This window comes from Peromyscus californicus, unplaced genomic scaffold (assembly GCF_007827085.1).
Source record: "Peromyscus californicus insignis strain IS unplaced genomic scaffold, ASM782708v3 Scaffold_23__1_contigs__length_62951481, whole genome shotgun sequence".
Taxonomy (NCBI): Eukaryota; Metazoa; Chordata; class Mammalia; order Rodentia; family Cricetidae; genus Peromyscus; species Peromyscus californicus.
Genome location: NW_026294534.1, coordinates 57,003,546 through 57,024,850, shown reverse-complemented (window position 1 = coordinate 57,024,850; position 21,305 = coordinate 57,003,546). Strand labels below are relative to the sequence as shown.

General features: G+C 43.8%; 2 protein-coding genes across 6 annotated transcripts in view; both read left to right on the top strand.

Moving 5' to 3' along the window:
- Psd3 (pleckstrin and Sec7 domain containing 3) overlaps positions 1-21,305 on the top strand; it is a 447,179-nt gene that overhangs the window by 137,691 nt on the left and 288,183 nt on the right. Inside the window, exons 1-2 of one of the 5 annotated variants that reach the window (XM_052752398.1) lie at positions 14,480-14,906; positions 16,675-16,707. The exons of 2 other annotated variants lie outside the window; for them this stretch is intronic. In XM_052752398.1, coding sequence (XP_052608358.1) covers positions 14,876-14,906; positions 16,675-16,707 — 64 coding nt within the window. In that variant the 5' untranslated portion in view covers positions 14,480-14,875. Of the gene's footprint in view, positions 1-14,465; positions 14,907-16,674; positions 16,708-21,305 lie in introns of those variants that run through there. 2 more of the 5 variants (XM_052752400.1, XM_052752399.1) reach the window with 2 other exon arrangements.
- On the top strand, positions 1,461-9,784 carry LOC128119170 (unconventional myosin-Vb-like). The gene is given in 3 exon segments (XM_052752404.1): positions 1,461-8,766; positions 8,769-8,815; positions 8,817-9,784. Coding segments are annotated over 3 exon segments (1,242 nt in total). The 5' UTR covers positions 1,461-8,435; the 3' UTR covers positions 9,681-9,784.

Below are 21,305 nucleotides of genomic sequence, written 5' to 3'. Positions count from 1 at the left end.
AGTTTAATGTTTACCTTTTTGATGGTTAATGACTAAATATTTCAAATTTGGGCCTTTTAGTTGTCCTTGGAAGAACTGCCATGGTGAACTTGGAGTTAATCATGGTTAAAATAAATAGAACTAAACATTGAGACCTATTTAAAACTTTTAATTAAAGGAAAATGGCTAGAGACTCTTTTATGTGGTAACATGTTTTCCATAATTTGTTGGGAACTGAGATGCATAGTTTGGATTTTTATATCTAGATAGTTTGACAGAAAAGAAGGACCAGTAGGTTATTAAATAAAAATGCTAGCACCAGGGATGGGCTGTCTTCCTATGAGTAGTTAGTTGGTCAGGGAGACCCCCAAGCCCCCAAAATGATACAGGTCATTGCTCCAGCTGTTGGTTGCCCACCAGAACTAGATGACAGGATACTGTTGCTGAAGACGCCACATACTTTGGTTTCAGAACAGAGAAATCAAACTGGAATTGAGCTGGAAGCTTCCTCTCTGCTGTCTAGATTTCACAGTGCCGGAAGGAAGGTGCTATTCGGGTGGCTGGGGGAGAACTGTCATCAGTAATCTTCCTCAGCTGTGGACTGTGAGTGCTACACTATCAGCTTGCTGGACAAGATGTGCCCAGTGGTACAATAATGACATGACAGTTAGGAGATAACTAACAACTTTCTGATTGGATCGAGGCTTTCTAGGTAGCAGGGAATTCACACCTAGTACTGTAAGCCCTGAAGTCAATAGTCAATAGCCAATAGCCGGGGAGGCCATGCGCCCTAAGACTGTTGTTTTGCTAAGTGGTCGTGTTGTCAAACTACCTTACTTAATATTTATATTTATGTCCATAGATTAGTGGTGCTGTACGCTTCGGTCACTGAAACTTCTCTTTTGCAATGGGTGGCACGTTCTGCAGAGACTCAGAACTGAGAACAAATAACCAGTGAATGCTCAGCCTTAACTGGGATGTCCTCATTATCTCAAGGCTCGGGACATCAGAAGAGGCAAACAGAATGTTATAGCCAGAGGAAGGAGAGAAGTAGTGTGAGCTTTTGTCCTTTGGGTGTGGCACAACTGTTGTACTCTTGAACTCTCAATAGCTATATTACCTGCATAAATAATATCTACAGGCGGTTAATGGTTGCTGAGGAGAGAGATTTTCTTTCCTGGCGTAGCCAAGGTAAGTTGCCTAAGCTCCTATCTGGAGACCTCCTTTTAACGTCACTGGGTCACAAAAGAAAGAGAACTAAAAGTAGAAGGGGGACTAGTGAAAAGAGAAAGGGAATCAGTGGGATCTGGAGGAGAAGGTAGAAGGGGTGTGTATGATCAAAATATGTTTAATGCACGTATGAAGATATCAACCGTTGTTATGTATAAGTAATTGTCTTAGTTAGGGTTTCTGTTGCTGTGAAAAGACTCCATGACCACAGCAACTCTTGTAAAGAAAATGTTTAATTGGGGTGATTCGCTTACAGTTTCAGAGGTTCCGTCTTTTATCATCATGACGGGGAGCATGACAGCATGCAGGCAGATGTGGTGCTGCAGTATTAACTGAGAGTCCTACATCTTGCAGGCAACAGGAAATTGAATGACACATAGGTGTTATCCTAACTAAGCACAGAAAACTTGAAAGCCCACCCCCCACAGTGACGCACTTCCTCCATCGAGGCCATACCCACTCCAACAAAGCTACTCTTCCTAATAGTACCACTCGCTGTAAGCTAATTGGGGCCAGTTACATTCAAACTACCACAGTATGACATGCTTATAAAAAACCAGAAAGGGATCTTCAACACTCTCAATTAACTTCTACAAATATTTTGAGTCTCCTGTTTATCTTGCATTGCTAATCTTGACTCATAAGGAGCTAATGAATTAACAATTAGGGCAGCATTCATACTAGGAACCATTTAATAGGAAATGATACATAATTTAGTGTCAAATGATTGATACAAATCTCGTGGAAGGGTGATTAATTCTATGCTAAGAGCCCTTATACAAACCGAGGAGCTTCTGCAAGGTGAAAGAAAATAAGTGCCAGCAGCATTCCATATCCTCAAATACAGCTCCAAGTGGTTGTATTGGAGATGAAGATCAACAGGGATCCTGGGGCTGTGTGGTCAGCAGTTGGACAGAGGAAGAGTGGGGTGCAAGGGCCCAGTGGGGGTGGGGGTGGGGGGTATGAGAGGGTGCTTTTTGTTCTTTCCTTGGAAGGGTAGGTATCAAATGGAGGACAGAAACGAGAAGAATGTGCTACTCTGGGAGCAGGTGAGAGTGAGTTTAGGATTATGTGGAGGACGGTCGAGTGCTGACGCAGGTAGAGAGGTGAGTGAGTCAAGAATTGATCATTGAACTAAAGTATCAAGTAAACAGTGCTGATCCAGGGAATGTGTGAGATCCACAGAAAACCTGTGCTGAGCCTTTTCACAGAAGCCACCAGAGTGGTCCAGGAAGTGCTGAAGGAACTAGAAATCCTGAAGACTGGTTACATTCTTCCTCTCCTCTCCATGTCTTTGCTCTTCACTATAAATTTCCCCCTTTTCCATTGATTATAATTTTTAAAAATATTTTTATGTTGTTTTGTCTGCGTGTGTCTATGCACAATATGTGTGATTTGTCCTTGGAGTCTAGAACAGGGTGTCAGATCTCCTGGAACTGGAGTTACAGACTGTTACTAGCTACCATGTGGTTACTAGGATTCAAAACCTAGTCTTCTGGAAGAGTAGTCAGTGTTTAACCACTGAGCCATCTCGTCAGCTCTTGTTTATGTTTTTTGATACTAGAGTATAATAGTTTGTATCTAAAAAAAACCTGCCACATGCTTTTAATATGGTGAAGTTTCTTTAAATGTCTTATATTAAAATGGAAATTTAAGTAATTTAGGCTGTGAGCAGATAATATGAGACCCTCTGAGGCATTTTCTTAGCTTTTTAAAAATAGGCCCTTTTATGCAAAATTTGTATAAATATTTGTGTGTATTTTCTATAGGAGGAAGATTGAAAGGGTTTTCAGTGAGACTTCTCTTAGATCTAGGTCGCAGAAAATGGTTTAAGGATTAAGTTATATCTTCCTCGTCCTAGAAATCCAAATGTTACCCAAAATTAATCATTCCTGTAGGATGTTTACTATAAAATTACAAAATAGACGTTTCGGAGTAGTTTCCATGAAAATGTGATATTCCAGTTGATTTTAAAAGACCTCATGCTGGGAAGATCAAAAGGATTAGCCTATACTTTTTTTCTTTTGAAAAATGGTGTAATTACTATGAAGAGAGCACTTTCTTTAATCTTTATAAATATGAAGAAGGTTAGAATTGTTTCATGCCCATATATCCATGGATGGCTGTGGATGGTAAGATGCTATGGTAGTTATCTAGGATATTACATAGGCAGCCTAGGCCAGTGAGATAAAGGTCACTAAGCAAGACAGTATAAAATCATGACGATGTAAGGGCCTCAGGTAAAAGTGCAGGCCACATGTATTAGGGCTCAGTAAAATGGGGAATTCGATTTGTTATGGGGATGGGAAGAGTAGAGCATAGTTACATATAGGGGAATAACTTTGAGCAAAGATCTGGAAGTGACTATGCTGTTCACAGTTGACCATTGGAGAGGCAGCTTTCTCTTCCTTTAACGGAATGGACCCTTCATCCTGGCATCCTGGCTTCTGGTACTGGCTGTAAGTTACTGAACCACTCTGTGCTCTCTGTCTCTCTCTTTTTAATGCAAAAAGCCGGAAAGAACACCGTAGTGAGAGTACTAAGTGAAAGAGTTAATGGTCCAGTCACTGAAGAGCTCTAATGATAAGGTCAAGCAGGAGCTGGCACGCTAGGTATGGCCCTTGGGCCAGTTTCTGTGGCCTTTGGAGGTACCGTCTTATTGGAGTGTAGTCATCTGTTAATCTACTATGGTTTACAGCTGCTTTTGCTACTTTGGCAGAGTTATTACTATGGAGACCACAAAGCTTAAACTGTTTGCTTTTGAGATAGGGTTTTGTTATGTAGCCCCTGTTGGCCTCCTGTAGTCCATGCTGGCCTAGAACTCATGGCAGGCTTCCTTCTGTTTTTCAAGTGCTTGGCTTATAGGCCTGTGCCAGTATGCCTGACAATTATCTGATCTTTTAAGGAGAAAGTGCTGATCCCTGAGTTAAAAAATTGCAGATTTAACATTAGTATGTGGGGAATCGGTTTCCAGTCTCTGTTTAGTTTTGCTTTGGGGAAGGGAGGCACAAAACTGGACAGTGGTGACAACATTGCCATCAGAAGTATGGCGCTCAACACACAACGTACAAGCATACAGAAAAATGACTGATTAGAAAGGATAGTGATAATTGCCATGATTATTTTTTCTCTTTTCATTTTTCCTTCAAGACAGAGTCTCACTATGTAGCTCTGGCTGTCCTGGAACTTGCTCTGTAGAACGGGCCCAATTCACAGAGATCCACCTGCCTCTGCCTTCCAAGTGCTGGGATTAAAGGCGTGCTCCCAGCTACAAGATGTAGAAAATTAGGCGCAGTGGAGGATATCAATCGTCAGGTTTGTAGTTAAGAGCAGAAGTTAATTTCTAAGCAATACCCTGTGCTCTAGAGAAGTGTAAGAGCACAGATGCACGAGACATCAAGAAAACAACTATAGTCATGGTGAAGACAAACAGGGAGCCCTGAAGTATGAGCCTGGAGCAGCGCGCCTTCTCCCCGCCCTCCCACCACTCCTGAACACCGCACCCCCTCTCCCACCCCCCCAGGGAGTAAAGGTTGCCGGGGATTGGGATCCCCAGCGAGCCGGCAGGTCGGTCCACCGAGAAAGGAGCACGGAGGAACTGGGACCGTCCTGGAAGATTGCACCAGTGGTGTACTGGTGCACCAAGAGCGCACAGGGGAGTGAGGAGCCAGGCCTCTGAGAGCCCTGACCCAGCATCCCGAGAGGCACCCCTGGCTCCTCCTCGGGCCCGCGGGGACATGTCATACAGAGAGCTCTACAAGGGTCAGGATCCCTGACCCAGATGAAGTGTGGTGTTCTGCTGAATTAACCAAGGAATACAAAGAGGGGGGATAAGAGTCTGCAGCTGACTGGAAGATGACACACAATTTGGGAATACTCAAACCATGTCCAAAATAATAGATGCAATTCTTATGGATCCAGATACCTTAGTAGGAGAAAATGACCTCACGCACTCAGCCATCTCCATGAGCCTGCAGTTCTGCAAAACCTAAAGGTCCATTTCCTGGAGTCCAACAATATCTATGCTTATTGTGGTATTGTGCTTGTTGCCATCAATCCATATGAGCAGCTGCCAATCTATGGACAAGATGTCATCTATGCCTACGGTGGCCAAAATATGGCTGACATGGACCCCCACATCTTTGCCGTGGCAGAAGAAGCCTATAGGCAGATGGCCAGAGATGAAGATAACCAATTGATCATAGTCAGCCGAGAGTCTGGAGCAGAGAAGACTGTGTCAGCCAAGTATGCCATGCACTATTTTGCCAGGGTTGGTGGCTCAGCCAGTGATAGCAACATTGAAGAGAAGGTCCTGGCATCCAGTCCCATCATGGAGGCCATTGGGAATGCCAAGACCACTCGCAACAATAGCAGCACTTTGGGAAGTTCATTGAGATTGGCTTTGATAAAAAGTACCACATCATCAGGGCCGACATGAGGACGTACTTGCTGGAGAGTCTAGGGTGGTCTTTCAGGTGGATGATGAGAGGAATTACCACATCTTTTACCAGCTCTGTGCTGTTGCCAGCCTTCCTGAATTTAAAGAGCTTGCTCTAACTTGTGCAGAGGACGTTTTCTACACATCCCGTGGAGGAAACATGACCATCAAGGGTGTCGATGATGCAGAGGACTTTGAGAAGACTCGACAGGCCCTCACACTTTTTGGAGTGCTGGAGTCTCATCAGATAAGCATTTTTTTTTTTAAAGATTTTATTTTTTTATTATGTATACAGGATATATGACAGCAGGCCAGAAGAGGGCACCAGATCTCATTACAGATGGTTGTGAGCCACCATGTGGTTGCTGGGAATTGAACTCAGGACCTCTGGAAGAGCAGTCAGTGCTCTTAACCTCTGAGCCATCTCTCCAGCCCCAGATAAGCATCTTTAAGATAATTGCTTCCATGTTGCACCTTGGAAGTGTGGAGATTCAGGCCGAGCATGATGGGGATTCCTGCAGCTTACCACCCCAGGACGAACACTTATGCAACTTCTGCCGCCTGCTGGGAGTAGAGCACAATCAGATGGAGCCCTGGCTGTGCCATCGCAAGCTGGTCACCACCTCAGCAACCTAGGTCAAGACCATGTCGCTGCGGCAGGTGGTCAATGCACGTGATGCCCCAGCCAAGCATACCTGTGCCCAGATGTTCTCCTGCATTGTGGAGCACATCAGCAAGGCCCTGCACTCCTCCTCCCTTAAGCAGTACTTCTCCCTCGGAGTCCTGGATATCTACAGGTTTGAGACCAAGAGTAACAGCTTTGAGAAGTTTTGTATCAACCGTGCCAATGAAAAGCTCAAGCAACAGTTTCATGTGTTCAAGCTGGAGTAAGAAGAGTACAGGACGGAGCAGGTCCCATGGACCTTGATTGACTTCTATGATAACCAACCTTGCATAGACGTATAGAAGTGAAGGTGTTGGATGAAGAGTGTAAGGTCCCCAAAGGAGCTGATCAAAACTGGGCCCAGAAGCTCTGTGAATGACACTTCAACAGCCAGCACTTCCAGAAACCATAAATGTCCAACACAGCCTTCACTGTCATCCATTTTGCAGACAAGGTAGAGTAACTTTCAGATGGTTTTCTGAAGAAAAATAGGGATACGGTATATGAAGAACAGATCAACATCCTGAAGGCCAGCAAGTTCCTACTAGTGACTGACTTGTTCTATGATGACAAGGACTCTGTTCCTGCCACCAACACAACTAAGAATCGATCATCTTCAAAGATGAACATTCACTTTTCCAGACCCCCCCATTAAGGTCTCCAATAAGGAGCACAAGAAATTTATGGGCTACCAGTTCCACACTTCCCTAAACCTGCTTATGGAGACCCTGAATGCCACAGCTCCACACTACATTCCATGCCTCGAGCCCAATGATGAAAATCTCTTTCACTTCGACCCAAAGAGAGCCGTGTAGCAACTGCAGAGTATTGGAGACCATTAAGATCAGTGCAGCTGGCTACCCACCCAAGTGGACCTACCATGACTTCTTCAACTGGTATCACGTGTGGATGAAGAAGAGCGAGCTTGCCAACACCAACAAGAAAATTATCTGCAGGTTTGTCTTGGAGAGTCTCATCAAGGATCCAGACAAGTTCCAGTTTGGCCACACCAAGATCTTCTGGGCAGGCCAGGTGGCTTACCTGGAGAAGCTTCAGGTAGAGAAGTTCCAGGAAGCCACTATCATGATCCAGTCAGGGACTGGCTGCAGAAAGTAAAGTACTGTAGGCTGAGGGCAGCTACTGTAACCCTGCAGAGGTTCTACAGAGGACACCTGGCCCGCAGGCTGGCTGAGCACCTGCGGAGAACCCATGCAGCCATAGTGTTCCAGAAGCAGTACTGAATGCAGAGGGCCTGCCTGGCCTACCGGAGAGTCTGCTGGGCTGCGGACATCATCCAGTCCTTCACTCGGGCCATGTTTGTGCAAAGAAACTACTGCCAGGTCCTCAAGGAGCACAAAGCCACCATCGTCCAGAAGTGTGTCTGGGGCTGGGTGGCACGTAGACATTTCCGGCAGCAGTGGGATGTAGCCATTGTCATCCAGTGTGCCTTCCAGGCCAAGCAGGAGCTGAAGGCTCTCAAGATTGAGGCCCGCTCTGCATAGCATTTGAAATACCTCAGTGTGGGCATGGAGAACAAAGTGGTCCAGCTACAGGAGAAGATTGATGACCCGGAAAAAGAGTTCAAGACTCTGTCAGAGCAGGTGTTTGCAGTTACCTCCACACATGCCATGGAGGTGGAGAAGCTGAAGAGGGAGCTGGCACATTACCAGCAGAACCAGCAGACTGATGCCAGCCTACAGCTGCAGGAGGAGGTGCAGAGCCTACGCACTGAACTACAGAAGGCCAAGTTGGAGCACAGGGTCGTAGAGGGTGCCCACAGCAGGGAGAATGGCGAGCTAAGAAAGCGAGTTGCGGACCTGGAACATGAAAATGCTCTTTCAAAGGACGAGAAAGAACACCTTAATAACCAAATCCTGTGCCAATCATAAGCTGAATCTCCCCAGAGTTCTGTGGAGGAGAACCTCTTGATGAAGAAGGAGCTGGAGGAGGAGAGGTCCAGGTACCAGAACCTCCTGAAGGAACACTCCCAGCTGGAGCAGAGATATGAGAACCTCTGAGATGAGCAAACTCTGGGCCACAGGAAGAACCCATCAAATCAAAGTAGCTTAGAATCTGATTCCTATTACCCCTCCATTTCCACTTCTGAGATTGGAGACACTGAGGATGCCTTTCAGGAAGAACCCATCAAATCAAAGTAGCTTAGAATCTGATTCCCATTACCCCTCCATTTCCACTTCTGAGATTGGAGACAGTGAGGATGCCCTTCAGCAGGTGGAGGAGATTGGTGTAGCGAAGGCAGCGATGGACATGACTGTCTTCCTGAAGCTGCAGAAGAGAATGCAGGAACCTGAGCAGGAGAGGAAGAAGCTGCAGGTGCAGCTAGAAAAGGAGCAGCAGGACAGCGAGAAAGTACAGATGGAACAACAAAACAATGGCTGTGATGTGGACCAGGATGCGCATCTGGCCTACAACAGTCTGAAGACACAGAGCTTAAGTCGGAGAACAACCTGAATGAGCTGAGGAAAGCTGTCTCCGGCCAAGTTGTCCATGCAGGACAACTCCACTCACAGCTCCCTAGACAGCTACAGTCTTCTATTGAGCCAGCTCAAGCTGGCCAGTGAGGAGCTGGAGGTCCGCAAAGAGGAGGTGCTGATCCTCAGGACCCAGATCATGAACGCTGACCATCGCCGGCTGGCTGGCAAGCACATGGAGCCGAACATCAATGCCAGAACAAGTTGGTTCAACAGTGAAAAATGTGTGGACCAGGGAGATGCCATTGAGGCCTATCATGGTGTCTGCCGGACAAACAGGTTGCCCGAGGCACAGCTGCAGGCCCAGAACCTGGAGCATGAGGAGGAGGCGGAGCGTGTCAAGGCCCAGGTGGAGGCCCTGGAAGAGAAGATGGACAAGCAGCAGCAGACCTTCTGCCAGACCCTGCTGCTCTCCCCACAGGCCCAGGTGGAGTTTGGGGTCCAGCAGGAGATAACTGGACTCACCCATGAGAACCTGGATTTTAAAGAATTGGTAGAAAAGCAGGAAAAGAAGGAGAGGAAGCTGAAAAAGCAGCTGAAGTACACGAGGAAGGCCCAGGACTTAGAAGCTGCCCAGGCATTGGCCCAGAGTGACAGGAAACACCATGAACGCACAAGACAGGTCACAGTCGAGCGAAAAGACTTCCAAGGCATGCTGGAGTACCGCAGAGAGGACGAGGCCCTCCTCATCCGGAACCTGGTGACAGATCTGAAGCCCAGATGCTGTCCAGCACTGTGCCCTGTCTGCCTGCATACATCCTCTACATGTGCATCAGGTATACCGGCACTGTGCCCTGTCTGCCTGCATACATCCTCTACGTGTGCATCAGGCATGCAGATTACACCAACGATGACCTCAAGGTACACTTGTGGCTGAGCTCCACCATCAATGGCATTAAGAAAGTCCTCAAGAAGCACAATGATGACTTTGAGATGACATCATTCCGGTTATCCAACACCTGCTGCTTCCTTCACAGTTTGAAGCAGTATGGTGGGGATGAGGGCTTCATGACGCAGAGCACTCCAAAGCAGAATGAGCACTGTCTCAAGAACTTTGACCTCACTGAATATCGGCAGGTGCTAAGCGACCTTTCCATTCAGATCTATCAGCAGCTCATTAAAATTGCAGAGGGCTTCTTGCAACCTATGATAGTTTCTGCCGTGTTGGAAAATTCTCACTTTTTTTTGGAAGTTGCTTGTTTGCATTTCCTCCTTACTCAGTTAATATCATTTCCTTCTTGGGTCTCTGAGGGAGTTGAAGATTAGATAGTTATAGTTTTCCTTGTTAATAAATTCAGAAAAGAAACTCACTAGAGAGGTGTTTATAAAGTGTGTAAATTCAAAAACCTCAAAAGATAGTTTTCAGTTTAATACAAGTTAGGATAGAAAGTGAATTAGGTACATTTTGGACTCACCAAAATAGGATAAATAATGGAGTATTTTCTCTGAATATGTCAAATGTTAATGGACTGGACATTAATGTAATTCTTGACTGTATATATTGTATACACTTACTATACTTACTGTATATAGTTTTTCTTATAACCTTCTATTATTATTTTAGACAAAAAGAGGAAATGTGGTGATATATTGTGTACCCTAATAAAATTTGCCTGAATATCAGAGGACAGAACAAGCCACTAGATTAAACATAGATGCCATGGAGTGGTGACCCACACATTTAATCCTAGGACTTGGGAGGCAGAGATCCATCTGTCATTCAAAGTTCAAAGCCACCTTGAACTACATGAGTCTAGGAGAGAAAACAGAGCCAGGCAGTGGTGGCACACATCTTTAATCCCAGTACTGGGAAGCACATATGCCTTTAGTCCCAAGAAATGATGACTGGGCGGAGAAAGGTATCTAAGGTGTGAGGAGACAGGAACTAAAGGCTTTTTGGCAGAAGTATCCCTTTTAGTTAGAAGTCTTTTCGGCTGAGGAAGCTCATTCGGCTTTCAGTCTAAGAAGTCCTAGAAGTAAGACGTGGCAGTGGCTTGTTCCTTTGTCTCTGATCTTTCAGCATTCACCCCAGTATCTGGTTCTGGGTTTTTTTTTTTATTATAAGACCTTTAGAAATCGATCAACAGAATTCTTTATCAGGAGCTAGTTTTTCATAGAAGGCAATCTTTATGATTTTGACATGTTGGATGTGTAACGTGGAACATATGAAACATAGTCAGAAATTGACTCTGCCTCCAGGACAGGATCTGCTTTCCAGGTGAGAGTAGGAACAGATTTAGAGAGTAGACTTGTTCAGACCCATTCCAGACCATAGGAAAGTGAGACTCTTTCTCCCAAGTTAAGGCTTCCTTCTTCTGGTGGCACCTGTAGGAGACAGACTTAAGTGGGTTGGACTGAAGAAACGGTGTGTGTGTGTGTGTGTGTGTGTGTGTGTGTGTGTGTGTGTGTGTGTTTAACAGCAATTATTACTAGAAATGGCTTACCGTGTGGGAGAACATAAGGCACAGTACCCAGATGGTCTCTTGAAGATGTAGCACACATTTACCCTTCATGCAAAATGCAGGTATTTCCATTCATCACCTGAGACTCAGGTCCCGTCTAGGTGCCTCTTCAGACATCCATATGGTATAAACTGTCTGGACTATGCAAACCTGTTTCTAGTCATGTTTTACTTACATTTTTCCTCATTCTGTTACAATTATCTCAAGGTGACCTTTGCTCCATTACTTTGATGATATGGTTTGGGAAAGGCATTATGTCTTGTTTTTCCAGTCCTTTGTATTCAAAGTTTATTTATTTATTTATTTTGAGACATGATCTTGTTAAGTATCTCAAGCTTCTCCTGAACTCACTATGTTGTCCACACCGTCCTCAAACTCAGTGTTCTCCTAGTCTCTGAGTTCTGAAATTACAACAAGCTTGAAATCAAATTTTACAATTAGTTTTTTGGTATAATTAAAACAGTTAGTAACTGTGGGGGAAAGTGAGACACTTGCCCCACAGAGTTGATTTACGATGAAAACTGACAGATATCCCGTGTAACTGTATGTTGCAATCATGAAATGATATTCCAGTGAGTCTCTGCACTGATTCTACTAGCCATAATTATGACTCCACAGTGGTGATCTTAGGTATCCAGACCAGACCTTTCTTCTAAGCTTCAGTCTACCTCACTCTTCTACTGAGTGGGAACACTGAATCTAATGAGACAATGTCATAGAAAAAAAGAAAACTCAATCATTAGTAAATTAAGAAGTACCTGTAAACCTGCTAAGCCAGACATCTGAGGTAGAGGTCTAAAGTTAGACTCTGATTTTAGAACCAGGAGAGAAAACAAGGTAACTGCAGATGAGTTGTATTATGTTGACTACCAGAGTGCATCAAGTCAAATATAATAGGAATTCTACCCAGAGTTCTCCAGACTCCATTTCCACATGCTTTGTGGTTGCAGTTAGACTTGCTTCAGAAAAGTTGTATACTGAGAAAATTTAATAGAAGGGAAGTACTGGGATATAGCCCAGACCTTAGCCACTGGCCTTAGATTGTGAGTCAGTTAGGATGGTGTAAGTTGCATATATTAGAAAACTGAAGTGAGATAACTTGAGTTTATTCCCTCTAGTACAAATGATAATAGGGCTGCAAGATTCTTTGGTGGGTATTTGATGGGGTTCTTTTTTGCTTCCCTAGCTGGTGGGATGGTCTTCATTCGGGATGACTGCTTCAATACTGGCCCCCTCTTCTCTAGCCCATGCTTAAGGAAAAAGAGGAGGAGCATAGGGTGTCTGTTCCTCTCTCTCTTTGTAAGGAATCTTGGATGGCTGCCGCCAATTTCAGATTGCATCTCGTTGGGAACTGGTGATTTGTGGACTGGTTAATATTTGGATGAGGTCAACAAAGGCTGTCCTTTCTGCCTTTCCAGTATCCCTCCCCCAGAAAAATAAATCCTACCAGGTTTCCTTAGTGAGAGTTTTGGAGAGGGAAGAACTGGGCCGTTTAGTTCAAAATAAGCTAGTCATGGTGGCACACACCTGTACACTCAGTACTCAGGAGACTGGGGCAGGAAGATCAGGAGTTTATGACCATCCTGGGCTATTTAGTGAGGCCCTGCCCCTACCCCAGGAAATAGAAGTTATCGGTAATCATTGTTGTTATTATTACGGCTGAGCTTTTACTGGGTATAGTAGAAGATATAGTAAAACCGCTCATCTGCGTGGTTTATTTGTATGCATGCTTTATTTAATCTTTAGAGTAACCCTATTATTTCTATGGCTTTTGGATGAAGAAGCTGAGGACTAGAAAGGTGAAATAACTTTCTTAAAGTGACATAATTATAAGGTAATGAAGTCTAGATTACAAGACCAGATCATGTGCTTTTACCACAGTGTTATACTAATCAGTAAGCTAAGCATCCCTAGCTTAGAGGTCAAGAGACTGAAGCTGGGAGATTTTAAGCCATTTCCCCAATGCAAGACAGGCGTCAGCTGTGAGGCTGAGCTTCTCGGCTTTATTTCTGTTACTTAGTCTGCTGTCCCTGGGTACACCATCTAATCTTGGTCCTCCTGTTTATGAATTAGTCTTCTTGAGGGATGGGCCCATTTGGTTTGCTATACTTTCAAACCCTGAAACTAATAATCTTCTTTCATAATTCTTTCTTTGGCATGCAAGCTTCTAGGAAGGAGTATAGCTTGGTGGTACAGAGGGTGGACTTTAGAGCTGTAGTGTCGTGTTTGAGTTCCAGTGGTCTAGTTTTACTCACCTGATCTGAGATGACTCATACCTCTTTTGTATGTTAGTGGTCTCATCTGTAAAATGGGTTAATAATAGTAGCTATCCCAGAGGCTGCTAGAAGGATTAGATGGATTCCCAAAATGTACCTGCTTAGTGTGGTGTCTTGCTAAACAGTTTCCAATCTAATTATTTATAAAAATGGACATTCTGATTTAAAGCAAATATGTTTTCTGGCACCTGGTTGATTGCTGCTCACTGAGTGTAGAGAATAGGAAAAAAATAACCTTGAAGTGCCTTTGTTCTCATGCTGATTAGAATATTAATGATATTGAAGATGGGTTACTTTCTAATTTTTCAGTGCTGGGGATCAACCCTGGGGATAGGTGAGTGGTCTAGCACAGAGGAACACTTTAAGCCTAAGATTTGATTATTCTTCGTATTTATACCAAGCCCAAGGGTCAGTATTATGTTTTTGACCATGCGTTAAGTTTCATGTTATTATTTATAAAATGAGTGCTTTTATTGAAATTGCTTGAAAAGTGTTGTATGCATCCAAAGTACTATTAGCGATGTAAAAGTTTATGCCATTGCTTTTAAAACTGGATCTTAACGTCTTTCAATCTTTTCATGTCATATTTTCAAGCACTATCAATTGCCCATTAAATATTAATTTATCAGAGGAACCGTAGTGTAATCATTAGTAAAATGACTGGGTGACAGCAGCACTTACAAGTGAGATAAGGACTGTCAGCTCAGGATTGATGTCATGGAAGCGGCTTCTGGGCTGTGTTTTTGCATTTGCCTCTTCCGTTGGAACAGCGTGAGAATTAAATGCTTTTAAAGGGAACCAGCCCGTCTCGGTTCATGTGTGTCATTCCAGCATCAGAGAAAATGCTGCATAATCCTAGGATGACAGCCCCACCTCTGATGTCACCCAGGATGGTACGATCCTCTCTGAGCCTCTGCCGGCTTCCTGCTGCTGCACTGGGGGAATGGTTACATTAAAGCTAACTCCCGGCATCTCAGTCATCTCCTTGGAAGTAGTTTTCACAATTATAGAAAAGCCCTACAGTGGCTGTTTTCGGTAAGCCACCAAGGTAGAGAGCGACTGAGGCTGAGCACAGCCGGAGAGCAGACTGCTCTGCCTTTGTGAGGGGCTGAGGCTGCAGTTCCTGGGCTCGGCTGGCTCGGCTCTGGTTCCAAGTGCTCAAAGTGCTTCCATTTACATCACCGTGTGCAGTGCAGGGCAAGAGGGGCCTCCAGGAAATTTGAAACTAATTTGCTTCCAGTTGACTAGAACAGCACATTTTGCATTAGCTTGCTTCTTCTCTCGTTAACTTTTCTCAAGCGTTAAACTGATGAACTGGGCATTTTCTATGATCAATGGGTAACTGCTGGAGCTACAGTAATCTCTGTGAGTAACCTCTATTTGTAGGTCTATGCAGGCAACTATATTTTATTTATCTTTTGTGAAATGCTGCTGTGACATTCTCCGTCTATATCATTGACTGCTTTTGCTTACTGGTGTTGTCTTTTGGCCATCCCAGTAGGAGACTTCTGGGGGCGAGCCCAAGTTCTGCTGAATCCTGCTAGGTATAGAGAAGAGCAGACTGCGTTCATTCTGGGGTATCCCTGCCAACCAATCTTTAATCCCCCAGAAGACAGAAAGATGCCATGGGGGCCTCCAAATGCTTTTGCCCAGTACCTCACTTGGCTTTAGCTTGGAATATTTATTTTAGTGTCTGATATTGAATTTTCCAAATTTCTTTTTATTTTTAAATAGAGTAGATCATCATGCTTACCTGTAATTTTATTTGCTTTCATCCCTTTGTCCCCAAGCAGTTTTCCTAGGAACAGCGCATTTTATTGCCCTATAGAAATAAGCTCCCTTTTTGTGATGCATTATATAGGCAGAAAGAGGATACAGGCTACTCTTTAGAGAGCTATGGTTTTGGATAGGATAGGGGAGGAGTTTCTCTTAAAGAACCCCAGCTCCTTTTCATCTGCTTGTCTGAAGCACAGCAAGAAGTCTAAATAGCCCTGAGCAGATGAGGATGACTTTAGAAGTGGCACCCAAATGTTCCCACTGGAGTTGACCCTGAGGTCTAGTCTCCCCTGGAAGAGGCAACTCGTTGTCTTGTGATTCCTCAGCATGTCTTTCTTATCTGTCAGAAGCATTTTAAAGTATTTTTAAGATTTATTTCTCCCTCTAGAAAAACTGAGTTTCAACTTTCTGTTGAACTTTCAGTGGTAGATTTACTTGCGACTTTTCATGTCAGTTTGTGGAATGAATCCCGACTTTAAACCTCAGGTTTCTCCTGAGCATGAAAGCCAATGTGGGTCAGCGGAGGTTTGGTCCTGGGTCCTGGGTCCTGGGTCCTGGGTCCTGGGTCCTGGGTCCTGGGTCCTGGGTCCTGGGTCCCGGCTCCGGAGCTTGTTGGTTTACACTGACATCTGCCTTGCAAGGCAGCAGCAGCTAAGGAGTCCCCAGCTGCAGTTGATCATCACTGCTAATAACAACACTTGCTTGGCACTTGGCACTCAGTGCTTTTTAAAATAATTCTATAGTATTTTGGACATCAGTTTAAATTTCTTCACTGTTATTAAATAACTTCATAAAATGCACAGGAAAAAATTATTCTAATATTACCACATCTCTGTGTTAACTTTAGCAAAAGAAAGCCTGCTGTAATGATATTATGGAGTTAGGAGTTCAGTGTGAACTTTTATTCTCTTTTTAAAAAAAACTTAATAAAAACTAAAGAGTCAAGGTAGAGATATTTTAAAACTGGATATTAGAATCATAGATTTATAAACAGGAAGAAGTATAGGAAATGGACAGAATGGATACGAGGGGGAGAGAGAGAGAGAGAGAGAGAGAGAGAGAGAGAGAGAGAGAGAGAGAGAGAGAGAAGAGGTAAGGTTAAGTGAGGAAATTTGGAGTGTGCATCTATAAAACAAAAATTATGAGAAGTAGTTGAGAGACAGACAGAACTGGGGAACTGTTCAGGCTGAGTAAGGAGTCCAGTTTTTAAAAAGCCATGATTGCAGGTAAGCTCCCACTGAAAGATCTCTGTGCTGGGAGCGGTGCTCTGTGCAGTTGCAGAAACTTGCTCTAGCTTTAATGGCTTGCTTCTCTTCTCATCCTTCTAACCTTCTGAACGCTGTCTGCTGCTCCGTAGTTCACAAAGCTTCTGCTGAGACCGATTGGCATGGTAAGCTACTATCACTCCTATAGGGATTAGGACTGAAGGAGAAAAACTGGGGTCTGAATCGTTAGCATATGGGATTTGGTTTGTGGTAAGCACAGCTGTAACTATTAATCACCAGGGGAAGAATGTCCAGTTAATGGAACATTCTGTATTTGTATGCACATGCTAAAAGCTTGAATAATGCTTGGCAGGTCTTTCCCGGCCTTTGAAGCACATAAAACCTTAAATATGCATGCACTTAGGGAGTTATCAATGTCCAGAAAATAGTGAGTATTGTCCACCATATATGATAGTCTTCTCCAAAATAAGACTTTTATTAGGTGAAGAGTGTGTCCCCAAATATAATGCGGTTAGATTACTCATTTGGCGGTTTCGCACTTACCCCTCTCATTTTCTGATATTTTTATCACACCAAATACATTTTCTACTGCTTGGTAGGGGGAGGAGATTACCCCTGCTTTGCTTTAGTGCGGCCCTTTCCGTTGCATTGAGGGTGTAAGCTGTGCATCTGTATCTGGACGGGTTGTTGATCACCGTTTTTCATAGTTAAGAATTATAGTTACTTATAGGCAAAATGCGCTTGAGGTCTTTTTAATTCTGTGAGGCTTGATTTTTGTATTTGGTTTGTAAATGAGGCATTTGTCTCACAATCTTTCATTAACAAAATTACAGACTGAACGGTCAAAATTGGCACTCTTTGCCATCAGTGGGGAGCAATTGCTTCTGAGGCAGTCAAAGGTTTTGCCTTTAGCTTGTTTCTGTAAAACTTCCACTCTTGAAGTAATTCAAGAATTTGTAGTTTCCTTATATGTTATTGCAGTTTGAAACAGCACACATGAGGAGGAGGGGAGCAGGCTTTGGGTGGCTGGATGACCTGTGATTTATAGAGGATTGAGAATGTGATGATCTGTGTTATTCTCAGAAAATAGACTGTAGACTCTTAGTGCAGGCTCACTAGTGTCTCAGCAAACTGACTGTGAGCATAATTTTTTTTAACAAGTAATGTACACAAGAACATGAATAGGAATCCCTGGGGAAAACAACAACAACAACAACAACAACAAAACCCCTCTGTTTTCTGTGTACTGCAAAGCCTTACTTCCTCTCAGCCTTTACCTTTTAAACGCCCATGTAATTTATTTAAGGACTACTAGATAGTAACGTTTACATTTTTGCGGTCAAGATCACTCTTGAATTTTTGTGTAAGTGTAGTCACTGACTATCTGAGCAATATTCACAATGAGCTCTAAACTCAGGGAGGGCAGTGCTCCGGCCAAGGCCCTTCATCATCTTCTGCTCTTTGAAAAGTACCCTGGATTACTTGGTATGAGAGCAAACCCACATCAGAATGATGGAGCGAGGAGTGGAGACTTTTTTGACCGCTGAAAACCATGATTGGTTGTTGTCTGTTCTATTGGTTGAACTATTGGAACTTTCCGTTAGGGGGTAGGAACTTGTAATTTTTTTAAAGAGCAAAACTGTAGTCACTTATTAAATATTGTCAGAATGACTTCTAGAGGGTGGTATAGTTTCTGGAGCAGTGCTCCTCATACTTCATTGTGTACATGAGTCTCTGGCCTGTTGATTCATTTATAGTTAGGTGTGCATGTGTATGTGCATGCATGTGTGTATGTGTGTGTGTGATACATGCACATGAGTTTGTATGTATGTACCCATGGCAGTTCGTGGAGAAGCTTCAATTGCTGTCTGCCTTATTGTGCCTTGAAATGGGGTCTCTGAACTGGAAACTTGTCATTTCCAGCTAGCCTGGCTGAATGTTCAGTCCTCAGAATCTTCCTGCTGGGACAGTGAAGTGGCTCAGTCTGTAAGGGCACATGCTGCCAGGCCTAATGACCTTAGCTCTGTCCTCAGAGTCCACCCACGTGGTAGTGGGAGAGAAACCCTTTACACAGGTTGTCCCGTGAGCTCAAAAGGCATGGCATGGCATGCATTCTCCTGAACAAATAAACATATGTGTAAAACAGTTAAAAATAATGCACATATGTCCATCCCCTAGTGTGGGTGTTATAGTCATGTATAGCCAACCCTGGATTTTTTAAAAGATGTATTTATTTCTGTGTGTGTGTGTGTGTGTGTGTGTGTGTGTGTGTGTGTGTATATATATATGTGTGTGTGTGTGTGTGTGTGTGTATGTATGTATGCCATATTCATGCAGTGCCTGCATAGACCAGGAGAGGGCATTTGGGTTCCCTGGAATGAGAGTTTCAAACAGTTGTGAACTGCCCTGTGGGTGCAGGGAACTGAACTCAGGTCCTCTGCAAGAGCAGCGAGTGTTGTTACCACAGAGCTATCATCTCTCTACCCCCGTGCCAGGCTTTTGATGTGAGTGTCAGGGAACTCAGGTCCTTATGCCTGTGCTGGAAACACTTTTGCTTCCGGGACCATCTCTGCAGTCCCTCATTAAGTTTCTTATTCGAAACCCTCAAGATTCTACCTTGGAAAGTCGGAGGGCTGCTTTTGTGACATCCTTCTGTGTGATGGGTATGCTGCTGTCTCAAGGACATACTAAGTACGAAGCTCTAGGGCGGCACTTTCAAATCAAACTTTCTGTGATAACAGATATTTCAATGATCTGCCTGTATAGAGTAGTTTGAGAGCTGCTAGTGATATATATGGAACACTGAAGAATTAATATTTTTTAGATTTATTTATTTATATTTTATGGGTATAGGTATTTTGTCTGCATGTATGCCTGTGTACCATGTGCATGTCTGCTGTCCTTGCAGGCCAGAAAAGGGCATCGAATCACCTGAAACTGGAGTTACAGAAGGCTGTAAGGTGCTAGGAATTGATCCCAGGTTCTCCAGAAAGAGCAAGTGCTCTTACCCGCTGAGCCCTCTCTTCTACCCCGAAATTTGCAATTTTATGCAGCGAATTTTCATGGTCAAATGAAAATATGGCTATTATATTGAGCAACACAGGGTTTGCTGAGTGGTCAGTTGTGAAATTATGTTTCATGTTAACAGCCTGGCTAACATCATGCTAATTTCTAGACGTGCAGCTGAAGTTGTCTCTATTGAACCCCCCCCCCCCCCAGCCCCAGGAAACTCTGTCTGCAGGCAGTGTGTCAGAAGGAGTTGCCGGCTTGTGAGCGAGCCTGATGGCAGGAGTCCTCTGTTCATCTGGGCTGCTGCTCTTCTCCCCGTGTTTACCTCATACTTAGTACACAAGAGAAGCTGGCTGAGAGGGTGAAAGAATGAGTCTACTCTAAGATGGGACAGCTCTCTGCGTTTCCAGCATCCTCTGTTCAAGCTGCTCTTTGGTTATCATGTCCTGTTTTATGTGTGTTGGAGGAGGCATTTCTTTTTCTTTGCCTTGAGTTCTCCTAATTGACATCCTGTAGATTGTATATGGCCTTCTTTATTTCACTGAGACAACATAAATGTCGATTTTGCTCGTCTCTAGTGTTGTAAGAGATGTAATGGCGAAGAACAGACAAGTGCCCTCTGGAGTTTATATTCCAATGGTGACAAAGAAAAACAAGCCAGGGACTCTTCCTAAAATCCACTGGGCCCAGAGCCCGGGAAACAAGTGTGTAGAATTTATAACTCTACACCCCCGATGGACTTTGGCTGGATGTGGCAGTCATGTTCCCTGTGGAAGCTTAGGTCCTACTGCTCAGAATCACTCAAGAGAGCTACTTTTCTTTATTCAAGTTTCAGTGACCAAGTGTCTGGTACATGTGCCAAATGGTCCGTGGGTGGTTTTTCCTGGAACCACTTTCTCTTGAGTTTGCTAGCCAGAGTGGAAGAGCATATTTCATATACTGGTTCTAAAAGATCATTCTGAGGAAGGCATAGTCTCTCTGCAGCTAGCCTTGTGAAGCAGGCTCATTTCCTCATGATTGAAACATACTATGTTTCTATCCCATCGTTTTATTACAGCCCTTTCCCTGTGTTGCAGAAACAGATGGCTACTTAATACAGAGTGCAAAGCAGTGCTAAAATTGATCTTGTTAACATTAAAATTATCCTATTTCTTTCTCAGTATATTAAATCAGATTTTAAAAGCCAGTGGGTTTACAGATCACAGAAAAGTAACTTTACCAAATACCAGGAAAGGTAATTTTTTTGGAAGCTTTGCCAAATATACAATGTAGTAGATAAGATTCCAGATAGAAAAGACAACTTTTAATGAAATAAAAATTCCCTCCTAGTATAATTTTTCAGTGAGTGGAACTCTTCTCCTTCCATTCACTTCCCTCCTACATATATTTTAGACTACATTTACATTCTTTTAAGAGGGAAAAAAGAAATGCGGTTATACACCCGCTACTCCAGTTCTATGAGCGTGAGGTTCATATTCAGGTAAGTGCTAGAGTTCTTCTTTTTAGTATTTAGCAAATCCCCTTGTCAGATTTGGGGCAGAACTCATTCAGTAAGGCTTCCTGTAGAAAGAAATGTTGATTGGGGTCTTAGAGTAGTAGTAGACTGGGGGTGGGGCACCTTACATCGGGGTGACAGCCCACAGCAGGTAGACGGGGGGCAACAGTGGCTTTGGTGGAAATACGTAGAAACTAGGTAGATGTAGGGAGAAGAGATGACAGTAGATGTGGATAGAGTGTAGCTGGAGTTTCCTTC